Raw genomic sequence first — 13,142 nt, forward strand, 5'->3', positions numbered from 1 at the left:
CCTGAAGTATTTGTTTTTAAAATTAAGTCAGTACACCCTTAATGTGGATTCACCACTTTTTGATATTTTGCCACCATTGCTTTATGTCTCTCACTTGAGAGATTTTTTTGCACTGAACTATATATCCTAGAGTAACTAGTAATATAACCACAAGTAACTATCAAATTTAAGAAATCTAAAATTGATACAATATTACTGTCTAATACACAATTCATATATAAATTTTATTAATTATTCCAATAATTTCTTTATGGAATTTTCCTTCTTCTGATCCAGGGTCACTTACTGCTTTTAGTTATCATGTCTCTTTAGTCTCCTTAATCTGGAACATCTTCTCAGCTTTTCTCAGTCTTTCATGACAGTGACATTTTTGAAGAATAAACAGTTGTTTTACAGAAGACCAACCTGAGCTTGTCTGATGTTTCCTCATGATTAGTTTCAGGCTATTCATTCTCAAGAGGCATACCACATAAATGGTGTTGTACCCTTCTCACTATATCACATATGAAACACATGATGTCAGTTTGTCCAGCACCTTAATTATTGATTCTTCCATCCTTTGCCCTGATTTGTAATGCCACCTGTTACATTATGAAGATTCCACTGTATGCATGTTTGCTTAAGAGTCTCTGTTCTGTACCACTGACTTTTTTGTTTATTCCTATACCAATATCACATTGACTTAATTAGTATAACTTTAGAAGTCTTGTTATCTATAGACATGTTCTCTACCTTGGTCTACCGCTTCAAAAGTGCCTTGTTTGTTCTTGGACATTGGTTCTTCCACATGATTTTTAGGGTCAGTTCATTAAGTTCTACCAAAAATTTTGTTGGGATATCGATTGGAATTGTACTGAATGCATAAACTATTTTGGGAAAAACTGACACCTTTACGTTAGGTTCCCTTCCAGAAAAATGGTATACACCTCATTAGTTACATCTTCTCTTAAGGCTTTCAAAGAAGCTTTATTATTTTCTCCATTGTATTAAGTATGTCTTTTTAGTCTGATATTTTGACATCTCGGGCATTACTGACCCTAGGAAGACTGGCCCTCCCAGGGCTAGCCAATTCTCAGAGATTAATAAACTTGGCACATGGGAGTGTACCTTTCATACACAAACTAAGCAATCCAGAGCCCACTCCCCATTCCTCTATCCGGCTCTTACACACCGGGCTAATATTCTCCTGTCCTAATCACCCCAGGACCAGGTACTAGACCACTCAGGACAGTCTTACACTTCTGCCCACTGAGATTATTCATACTAGCCAATCTGAAGGCTGAACACCCTACCTCAACCATTTCTTCCCACAGAAACCACAGTAAAACCTCCTGTTCATATTTTCTTCCCAACTCCCTCTGCCTTCTGAACAACCCTGATACTTCCCTGTGTGGTCCCTCTACATGACATGTCATGTCTCCTATTTCTAGTAATCTGTGAGTATAAAAACTTCTTCATTTATGACAGCCATTTCCATGTCTATCTTGCCATACCTGATTAAAACAAATCCTGAGTACATTTTTAAACCTCCATTAAGATTGTACCTATCTTCTGTAGATTTTTTCAGATTTAACTTATAGTTATTTTATTTTAATTTTTTATTGAGTGAAGTGCTCACATCTTAAGTGAATGAATTTGTACATATGTATGTACCCACATAACTACTATCCAGATCAAATATAGAACATTTCCAGCACTCAAAAGGCTCCCTTGTGGACCCTCCCAGTCAATACTCTTCACCTAAAAAGGTAAACACTATTTGGACTTTTAACACCATATATTAATTTTGCTTATTCTTGATTTCTTAAGGAAATACACAGTATTCTTTTGCATCTGGCTTCCTTTGCTTAACATCTGTAGTATCTGTCCCTGTTGTTAAAGAACTATAGTTGCTTTTTCACTGATGCATATATTTCAGAATATGAATGAATATATTTATTAATTCTGTTGTTGATGAACACTTAGCAATTATTAATAAAGCTACTTTGAGCATCCTTGTACATGTCTTTTGATAGATACAGGTCTTCATTTCTGTTGGAGTGGATGCTGGATCATAGGGTGACTTACGTTTAGGTTTAGTAGATACTGACAAATAGTTTTCCAAAGTGGTTCTACCAATTTATACTCCTACTATAAATATATTTGAATTCCAGTTGCTCTACAAATTCAAAACTTGATATTGTGAGTCTTTTTCATTTTAGCCACCATGTGCCATAGTGGGACTGTTCCTTTCGTCATCATCATTTTGATTATTTTATTTTTTTGTGGGGAAATTTCTGATTGATTCAATACCTTTAATGGCTAAACAACTATTAAGGTTTTCAATTTACTTAAAACATTCATTTATTTACGTATTTATTTGGCTGCACCAGGTCTTAGTTGTGGCACGCGGGATCTTTGTTGCCACATGTGGAATCTTTACTTGCAGCATGTGGGGGTCTTTAGTTGTGTCATGTGGGATCTTTAGTTGGGGCATGCAAACTCTTAGTTGCAGCATGTGGTATCTAGTTCCCTGACCAGGGATCAAACCCGGGCCCCCTGCATTGGGAGCGCAGAGTCTTAGCCACTGGACTACCAGAAAAATCCCCAAGGTTTTCAATTTATGCTTAAGTTAGTTTTGTTAAACTTAACTTTGTTGGGAAATCATTTATTTAGTCTAAGTTTTCAAATGTATTATCCTAAAACGGTTCATAGTACTTAGTCTTATTTCTTAAGTCATAGCTAAATCTGTAACTTAGGAGTTCCTTTTCAATTCTAATATTGGTTTTTATGCCTTTTCTCTTAGATTAATCTTGTCTGATGCCCATTACCTTGGTCACTGTGAAAAGAACCAGATTTAGGTTTTGGGGATTCTCTATTGCTTCTTTGTTTTCTATTTCACCCTTATCTTATTATTTAATCACTTCTATATTTCTTTTGGCCCTCTCCCTGTTGTGGCCTCTCCCGTTGCGGAGCACAGGCTCCAGACGCGCAGGCTCAGAGGCCATGGGTCACAGGCCTAGCCGCTCCGCAGCATGTGGGATCTTCCCAGACCGGGGCACAAACCCGCATCCCCTGCATTGGCAGGCGGACTCTCAACCACTGCGCCACCAGGGAAGCCCCTATTTTTCTTTTGATCAAGCTCTTTATGTCCTTTTCCTGACTACATAAATTGAATGTTTTAGCTCATTCACATACTAATTTTATTATTTTAAAAAATAAATTTATTTATTTTTATTTATTTATCTTTGGCTGCATTGGGTCTCTGTTGCTGTGTGCAGGTTTTCTCTAGTTGCGGCGAGTGGGCTTCTCATTGTGGTGGCTTCTCTTGCTGCAGAGCACAGGCTCTAGGTGTGCGAGCTTCAGTAGTTGTGGCACGTGGGCTCGGTAGTTGTGGCTTGCGGGCTCTAGAGTGCAGGCTCAGTAGTTGTGGCACACAGGCTTAGCTGCTCCGTGGTATGTGGGATCTTCCTGGACCAGGGCTTGAACCCAGGTCCCCTGCAATGGCAGGCGGATTCTTAACCACTGTGTCACCAGGGAAGTCCCTCACATACTAATTTTAATACACGCACAGGAGACTAAAAATTTTCTTCTGAGAATATCTTTGGCTGCAGCACACAAGCTGCAATATTTTTTATATCACTCAGTTCTAAGTCTTCTAATTTTCAAAATTTCTTCAACGGTCCATGAGTAGCAAGAAGGTTGATTTTAAATTTTCAAACATACATGATTTAGGGGTGGGGGGGCGGGGTTGTTATATATAACAATTATACTGTGGTCTGAGAAGGTGATATGTATGACACAAATATTTTTATCTTTGTTAGAATTCATGCTTTCTGGCAGAGTGAGGTAACAAATTATAAATGTTCTACGAGTGCCTGAAAGAATGTGAATTCTCAAATTGTTGGCTACAGGCTTCCATACATACAACCATTAGATCAAGATTATTAATCACTCAACTCTTCAGCTTCTTACTTTTTTGTTGCTTAATCTCACAATTCTAGTAAATGTGTAAAAGTGTTCCCTGTATGGTTACAGATTTGTTCATTGAAATTTTGTTTTCTTTAAGTATTTTGGGACTAAATTATTAAATAGAAGTTTAGAATCTTTATAGCTTCCTGCTTAAGTGTTACCTAAACATTATATATATGAGTTCTTTTTAACTCTAGTAACGCTTGTTGCACTTAGAACTATTCTGTGTGATATTAATATACCTATACCTACTTTGTTTTGGTGACTATTTGCCTGAAACATTTCTTTTCATCCCTTTGAGTTCATCTTTTCTGTGTCCTTATGTGGTTCTTTTTTTCTTTTTTTTTTTTTACAACATTGTGTTTAATTTCTGCTGTACAGCAAAGTGACTCAGTTATTCATATATATTTTTCATATTCTTTATCATTATGGTTTATTACAGAATATTGAATATAGTTCCCTGTCCTACAGGTAGGACTGTGTTGTTTATCCTGTGTCCTTATGTTTTAAGTATGTCTCTTATAAACAGCATAAAGCTCAACAACCTCCGCCTTTATACTGGCTTTTTAATCCATTATGATTAATCATCACCCAAAGAAAAGTATTTGCAAAGGTTTTATCTTTCATTTTCAGAATGCCTATCTTCATTCTAGTTCCTCAAAAAGCTCCAAGAGTCTTCATGTCACATCCTCTCCAGGTTAAAACACAAATCTTTTGGCATAAAACACAAAGCCATTTAGTCTGGACCAAGCCTGTCTTTTTCCTCAAATCCTACTACACCTGTCCATTTATAAGTACACAAAACTCCTAGTGTTCTTCAGAAATGATGTTCTTTTATACTTCTATGACTTTGCACACACTGTCCAGAACGTGTCCATGCCTACTTATTCACCTTATGACAGCATAGTCAATACCCTACCCTAAAAATCATCTCTTGTATAAGTTCTACAGAGAGAACTAGTCACTCTTTCTCTGTACTTTTTTTTAGCTACATTGTAAGGCTTGTCTTCATGTATTATTATCTTATTATTTTAAATTATCATGTATAAAAAGCTCATCTGAGTAAGTAAAGTCTGAATTTCAGAATATTTAATCACATAGTTTACATTTACAATAGCTACATTTGTTAGTGTTTATTATTTACAAAGCACCTTACATTTCTTTTTTCATTTATTCCTCACATCAAGACAATATCATCTTGACTTAATAGATGAACAAACTGAGGTTCAAGAAGGTTAAATAGTTTCCCCAAGGTAACAAAGTCACTTAGAGGTAAAAACTGGCTGTTTGACTCCAAAACCTAAACATTTCCACTAAGTAATATTGCCTACCAAATATATATTGTAACCTGAACTATACTAACCAAATACTGCTGAGAAAATGTTCTTCCAAACTCATTTTAATGAAAAAATGACATAGATGGGTTTTGAGCAGTTTTTAGAAGTTTAAATGCACACACAAATATTTATCTATGTATGACAACTTTTCAAAAAACACTTTCTTCATAACATTTATATAATAGAAGAAATTTTTAAAACATATTTTTGTTGCCAGAGAAGATAAAAATGCAAATTATGATTTTACCCTGTGTAAAAGCTGCTATAATTACATTATTATACTGTAAAATCTCCTTAAACTAAAAATTTTTCATCTTTATTAGTTTAAAAGTTAACATTCAAAGTTAATGGTGATATGGTCAAAGCTAACTAGAAAACTTTATCTTAAGATATGGTTTATACAAAATAGATATTTTTGCATTACTTATGTATTCCTAAAGGAAGACCCAACCACACTTTCTCATGAATTTAATTTCAGAAATAAGTAAGTATCATTCATTGATAATCATTATCGGGCTTTAAGGAATTAATCCCAATTCAAAATGCCAATACCATAAAGTCCACACGTGAAATTTTTAATCAAAAATTTAAAAAAGTTAACGGACAAAAAAGAACATTAAATTTTCTACTGCCAAATTTCTGAAATTTTTTCACTTCAAAAACTAAGTAGAATTTTAAACAGGTACTATATTCTTTGTTTCTCCTCTACAAAAACAATTATTTGCTTTAAAAACACATACCTCTTTCCTTGTTTACTTTGTTCAAGTAAGTCTACCTTTAGCTTTATACATTCCTCTTGGGACTTCTGCAAACTCTGTTCCTTTTCAGTCACCATTTTCTGACTCTGCTGTAATTTATCTTCTGCCTCTCTATAAAATAAAGATACTTTTAAAGGCTGTTGAAGAGATTGTTTCAGGTAAGCAAGAAATAGTTCAACATCAGGAATTCTATTAGTTTAAATCACTGAGTTAAGAGAAACAAATATTTAACAAGAGAAAGAGAAAAGGCGTATTCATCACTTGTGAACTATTAGTTTTCATAAAGAATAAAAGGATACTTCTATCAGATGATAAATATATCTGAAATAAAAGATTATATCCTATTTAATGATCAGATACTAGAAGTATTAGATATATTTCAGAAACTAGATAAGTATGACTGTTATCACCACTATATCCAGTGATTTTTCTGACAGTTGCAAAAAGCTAAAATGAAAATGTAGTAAGTATAAATTTTGGAAAAGAAAGACAAAATTCTTTTTTTTTGCTGATAATATCATTAGCTACCTGGAAAACCCCAGGAGAATCAAAACAAAAATTAGAATTAATTAAAGGTATGACAAATAGTCCAATTACAAAATAATTATAGTATTATACAAAAAGCAGTAGCCTTCCTATATACTATCAATGAACAGAACAAGAACAAATTCACACAACCAAAATATAAAATACCTAGGAATAAACTTAACATATGTATTACAAAGAAAATTATGAAATTCTGATGATCATGAGAGATGACTTTAGTGTGCATCAGAATCATCTGCAGGACTTGTTAAAACACAGATTGCTGGGTCCCACCTCCCAGAGTTTGTGACTCCATAAGTCTGAGACAGGAACTGAGATCTGCATTTCTTACAAGTTCCCAGATGATGCTCATACTGCTGGTCCCAGAACTACTCTTTTGAGAATCACTAAAATGGAGCAATATGCTATTTAGTATGCATATATTTCTCATTTTATTCATAGCAGAAGAGGAAGATAAATTATAAAGTGCCTGATTCCTTGTATTTTATTTCTTGAACTCCCATCGAAGTACTGAGTACATATTACTATGTAGGGCAACAAGCAAACTAATTCATATTAATGAAAACACATAAATAAGCATCTCAGCTTAGATTTAGTCTTTTTTAGCCCCTATATACTGCATGTATCCTGCAGCCAAGAGGAGTTATGATGGACTGAAAACAGAATCAACAAGTTCTAACTAAGACAGTCTATACACCAATATGGATTTATTGGGGTGGGGGACAAATTTTAACAAGATACGTCAAAAAGTAAAAGTAGAAAATAAATATTTTAAAGCTGTAAGTTTTACCTCAAAACTTTATCTTGGGCTGAAACTTCTGCTTCCAAATTTATAATCTGTTCTTCTAAGATTGGTACAATGGCTGCCTGTTGTTGAGCAGGTTCAAGCATAGAAACCTAAAACAAAGAACTTTTAGAGCACTTTCTTCACAAAATAAATTAATCGACTTTGTCCTTAGTTTCTTTTACCATCTGACAGGGGTTCAGTAGAACTCCCCAGTCATTGTTCATTGTTTGTGAAGCTCATCTTATCTATCAATTTACATGGGCATGTCATCATCACAAGCCAGTTTCAGCATGTAAGCTCCTGCCATTACCCTCAACTTAACATCCCAAGATAACTCGTTAGTTATTTGGCAAAAAAAAGAGAACCTCTACAGACTAATTTAAAGATAAACTTATCTAAAAAGATAAATTTCACATACATTAGAAAATTAAATTTCAAAATCACATAAAAATACTTACTGAACCTTGTTGTTATTTAAAACCTAATTTTAGAATACATGCTTACTAGAGAAAACCTAGAAAATACAGAAAAGCATAGTAATCCTACAACTTGGAATATGAAGAGTGTAGGATGGTAGAAATCCACAACCTAAATGGTGTCTGGAAAAGAATACCAGTAAGAGAACTAATTATCCCCCAAAAAAGGAAGCATGAGATAATAGTACAGGGAGGGATGAGGTCCAGGATAGAAAACTTGGGATATAGTTCTAACTCTGTTGATGAGTCCCTCCTTTTCCTACTCTCAGAACACCAAGAGTCACATGATGGCCTACCAAGAAGAGATAGAAAGTTATTATTATTATCTGGAGAATTGAACAGGAAAGGTTTGAGACTCTTGAGACATTACATGGAATGATGAGCAGGGATGAGAAAGAGTTAAAAACAAAGAGATTAATAAGGAACACTCAGCTTCTAGCTTCCTACCCCACCTCATCTGGGGCTACCCCACAGGTAAGAAATCAAAGGATTCTTTGCTGGAGAAACTCAAGAGCTCCAAAGAAAAAGACCTCATATATGGATGTTGGATGGGGGAAGGGAGATCTCTCTCTACAAAAGAGCCATCTTCTCAACCATCACCAACAAATGAAGCCCAATGGACAACAAACTTCACCTTTGCACAGAGAGCTTCCAAAGAGCATTTAAGTGCCTTCTCTTAAATACAAATAGCCAAAACACCAATATCTGAAAGCTTCTATCACAAAAGTCAGAGGTCAAAACAAAAGAAAAAAGCAACTGGCAGCAGCCAGGCAAACATATACACACACACAAACACACAGAATCATTAAATCTTCAGAGAGCTATGAGAAGATACTGCATCAGGATGTTATTAAATACAAAACAATCAGAGAACATGAAAAAGCTCCAGAAAATGAAAAATTATGAAAGCCAAAAATAAAAGATTCAATAGGATGACAATGTTGAGGAAATCACAGAAAAAGTATCACAGGAAGACAAAGAGATGGAAAATACCAGAAAAAAACTTGAAAGATTTAGAGTACCAATCCAGGTTAGGAAAGATAGAAGAAAGAAAACAGAATGAAGAAAATTATCAAAGGTTACATAAGAAAAAATTCAGGGACCAAAGGACACAAGATTTCAGCCTAAAAGGGTCTTCATGTACCCAGCACAATAAATAACAGAGGTCTATTCCTAAAAACATAAGTGGAAAAACAAATGAAAAAATATATTACCCACTAGGAAAAGTAATTCACAATGGCATCAGATGCTTTAGAGACAAACTGGAGGATAGAAGACAAGAAAGCAATGTCCTAAACATTCTGAGGTAAAATAATTTTCAACCTAATTCAATCAAGTGTGGGGGAGAACTTAAGAAATTTCAGACAGACAAGGAAGCTACCAGAAACATGCTCCAACTAAAGAAAGAGCAAACCAAGAAAAATGACATGGGATCATGGAAACAATAGACCCAACCTAGAAGAACATCAAAGAGAAGTCCCAGGAGAGCAGCTGGGCAGCAGGTCTGAAGGGCAATAAGCTCAGAGAGAACAAGATGACAGTCTCCAGAAGTGTAACTACTGTACAGACACTGCTAAAAGGTAAATTATGAATATGTTGATCGGTACAATGGGGAATTTCAGCAAAAGGTTTCCAACAGTAGCACATATGCAAAATCAAAGCTAAGACCTGCCCTGGAAAAGGCAGCCTCCCTAAAAAATATTTCATCAGGCACTTTAGAAAATGCTGAGATGGGAAGTAAAACACAAATATCTGTCTTACTGCCTAGAATAAACACTGGTGTATTTACATGCTCAAAGAAAGGAACAAAATGCTAATAGTTCAGTATTTATTAGCAAAATTCTTTTAATATCTCTTAGACTTTAAATAATTAAGCCTCTATGACTTTAAAAAGAATCTATAGTTGATTAAAAAATTAAAATACAATTAATAAACAGAAAAGGTAAACAGACACAACAAAAGAAATCTAACTGACACACTGAAAAGGTAAACTTCATAAGAAATCAAGAAAAACAAAATAATTTTCCCTCAAAGATATTTAAAAATATAGATATGTTTAAAAAAATAATAATACTGAATGTAGACAGAGTGCAATAAATGCCTGAAAAAATTATTTCCCTGTGATTTGACCATTCTGGAAATCTAACCTAGAAATAATCCCAAACACCAAAAAAGTTTTATGTTCACTGAAGCATTTTTTCTCCTTAGGCTCAATAGTACTTTGTTTTGTTTGAAAAGTACAAAATAAAAAAAAAAAAAAAAAAGAAAAGTACAAAATAAAGACCTCCCATAACTCTACTATTTAAAACAATACATTTAAAAAGTAAATAGTGAAAGTTTCACTATGACCCTCCAACCATTTCCAAAGTTATCAACAATATTGTGGAGCAGTCCTTCTGTCCTTATATTGATATATGTCATATGCATATCTATATACATACACACACATAGACACGTGCTCATTTTATAAAAAACAAAACAGATTATTGTGTGTGTGCATGTATGTGTATGTGTTTTGCTCTGTAATATTTTTCTACCACTAAATATTTTAGGTAAGTTTTTGAGTGTTGACTGTGCAGACACCATTCTAAGTGCCTCTACATATATCATTTAAACCTTACAAACTTCTATAAAAGTCAAACAACTTTGCATTTACCTTAAAAAAAAAAAAGCTTAGTAGCAATCCATTATATGGATATATCATAATTTACTTTACCATGTCTCTGTTATTGGACATTTTGGTTTCTTCTAATTTTTTGTATACCAATCATATAGAAAAACATAGGAAACCACATAAACAGGGGAGCTATTAATTAAATTATGGTATACTCACATAAGGAAACATAATACTACCATAAAAAATGATTGTTGGGGACTTCCTTGGTGGTCCAGTGGTAAAGAATCCGCCTTCCAACACAGGGGACACAGGTTCGATCCCGGGTTGGGGAACTAAGATCCCACATGCCGCAGGGCAACTAAGCCCGTGCACCACAACTATTGAGCTTGTGCGCCTCAACAAGAGAGCCTGCATGCCACAAACTACAGAGCCCATGCACCCTGGAGCCCCACATGCTATAACCAGAGAGAAGTCCGAGTGCCACAACTAGACAGAAACCCGAGCAGAGCATGTACCGTAACAAAAAGATCCCGCATACCTCAACAAAGATCCCATGTGCCACAACTAAGACCTGATGCAGCCAAAAAAAATAAGGAAAATAAATAAATAAATAAAATAAATATTAAAAAAAGAAGTCATATTAAAAATGATTGTTGGAAAAGCTACGTAAATGCATCCAAAACTGCTTAGACTATGTAAGAAGTATAATACAATTCCAGGAAAAAAAAACTATTCAAACATGTAATATTTAACTATGTAATAAACCAATAAAAGCAGTTTCTAGATGGTGGAAACTGGGTTATCTTTCTCCCTTTTCTTTTTTCTATTTTTGAAGTTTTCAGCAATGAGAATGTATTATTTTAAGAAGATAAGTAAGCTATATATTTCCTTTGTACACAAAGTAAAACCACACAAATTGATAATCTTAAGATTTTAAGAAGTTCTGAATTATCTAAATGCATAGGCTATACAAGTTCCCCTAAATAATTTTCAGATATTAAATTCACATAAAATTGATTCTATAACATGTTGATACAATATCATAATAAAAATTATTATACATAACACATTAAGGCAATACAAGGAATATTTTCCAATTATAAATCTTAAGATGATTACAATTATTTTCTGTTGGCATAGTCACCACTTCAAGAAACATACTTTTGCTCTTGACTGTGTCAATTCAAAGTGGACAGACTCTATTTTAGTCATTAAAGAATGATTCTGTGAGACCAAACAAGCATTCTGTTGCCTAAATTTATTAAGTTTCTCTCGAAGACTTTTGATTTCCTGATCCACAGGGGTAGAAGATGAAAAAGACATCTGAAAAATGAAAAAGAACAATTTATTTTGAATTATTTCATTAAGCATTACATGTAATTAATGGAAATAATGAACAATTATCAATAAAATGACTAAGTAGCTCAGAAAAATGGGTTAAGATATTCAGTCAGTGTTGGTGAGGATATGAGACAATCAGCACTCTCTCCTCCACTGCTGGTGAACATGTACATAAATAAGTTCAGCCTGGAAAACAGTGGTATACTTTGGAAAAGTTCTTGGTATTATCCAGTAAAGCTGAACATGCTAAGACTCAACAATATTACTCCTGGCTATAAATCTGATAGAAACGTTTACACTTTTGCACCTGAAGATTAAAGACATAAAAATGATAAGAAATGAAATGCCCACAAACAACAAAATGGATAAATTATTATTTAACCGTTTGTATATTTCTATTATACTCTTTTGAATATATATTTTACAATAAATTACTTTAATTTTCATGGGAGTTGAGGTTTTCAAAACATTTAATTTTATTTTTTTGAATAATATATTTATGCAATTCAGAGTCAGAATTATATATTTTTAAAAAGTACATACAGAAGTATCATTCCCATCTTTAGTAGATAGGTAACCATTTTTACAAGTTTCTTGTTTATAAATTTTTATATAACATCAATCAGCAAAAAATACGAAACTCCTTATATAGGAGAGTCATTAATTAAGTTAGGATCTTAAACCTAGTCTTCTAGTGTTTCCATACGCATATACAAGCAATACCAATTACCCACCCCGCCCCCAATAGCTCCTAATACAAAACCAGAAGAGTATGTATGTTGTTCTGCACCTTGCATTTTTCACTTGAACAACATATCCTGGCAATCTCTCCACAATCAATTCACTGAGAAACTCCTATTCTTTTTTTTTTTTAACCCCCTTAGCTGCAGTTTCTATTGCATGCTTATTCAACCAACTAGACAAATGAGATACTTCTAGTCTTCTGTTATGACAAACAGTGCCTTGTTTTGTACTTATACAGGTACTTTTCCAGAAATGGGATTTCCAAGTTAAGGGTAAACGCATTTGTGGTTTTGGTAAATATTACCAAATGCCTCTCCACTGAGGTTGTATCACTTTGCATTTCTACCAGCAATGTATGAGAATGCCTATTTCCCCCTAATATCACCAACAAAATAGTGTCAAATATCTGGATGTTTAATAATATGGTAGTGAATTTCTCTTATTGTGACTGAGATTGAACATCTTTTTATTTGTTTTAATTTCCTTTTCCATTCATGTCTTTTGCCCATATTTCCATTGGGTTGATGATTTTTCCTTATTTCTAGGAGCTTTTTACATATCAAAGAGATTAGCCCTTTATCTTTA

The 13,142-nt window shown here is 33.9% G+C and overlaps 1 protein-coding gene across 7 annotated transcripts in view; it reads right to left on the bottom strand.

Moving 5' to 3' along the window:
- Nucleotides 1-13,142, bottom strand: part of CCDC18 (coiled-coil domain containing 18) — a 165,163-nt gene that overhangs the window by 147,248 nt on the left and 4,773 nt on the right. For 6 of the 7 annotated variants that reach the window (XM_089919455.1, XM_089919464.1, XM_089919460.1 and 3 more), the window contains exons 4-7: nt 11,634-11,795; nt 11,011-11,043; nt 7,383-7,489; nt 6,029-6,157 (exon numbers count right to left, since the gene is read on the bottom strand). In XM_089919455.1, coding sequence (XP_089775581.1) covers nt 6,029-6,157; nt 7,383-7,489; nt 11,011-11,043; nt 11,634-11,795 — 431 coding nt within the window. The remainder of the gene's footprint in view (nt 1-6,028; nt 6,158-7,382; nt 7,490-11,010; nt 11,044-11,633; nt 11,796-13,142) is intronic. The other variant, XM_089919450.1, reaches the window with a different exon arrangement.

This window comes from Delphinapterus leucas, chromosome 1, assembly GCF_059928025.1.
Source record: "Delphinapterus leucas isolate spDelLeu-1000000601 "Yukka" chromosome 1, BTC_Dleu_Yukka2, whole genome shotgun sequence".
NCBI classification, from domain to species: Eukaryota; Metazoa; Chordata; class Mammalia; order Artiodactyla; family Monodontidae; genus Delphinapterus; species Delphinapterus leucas.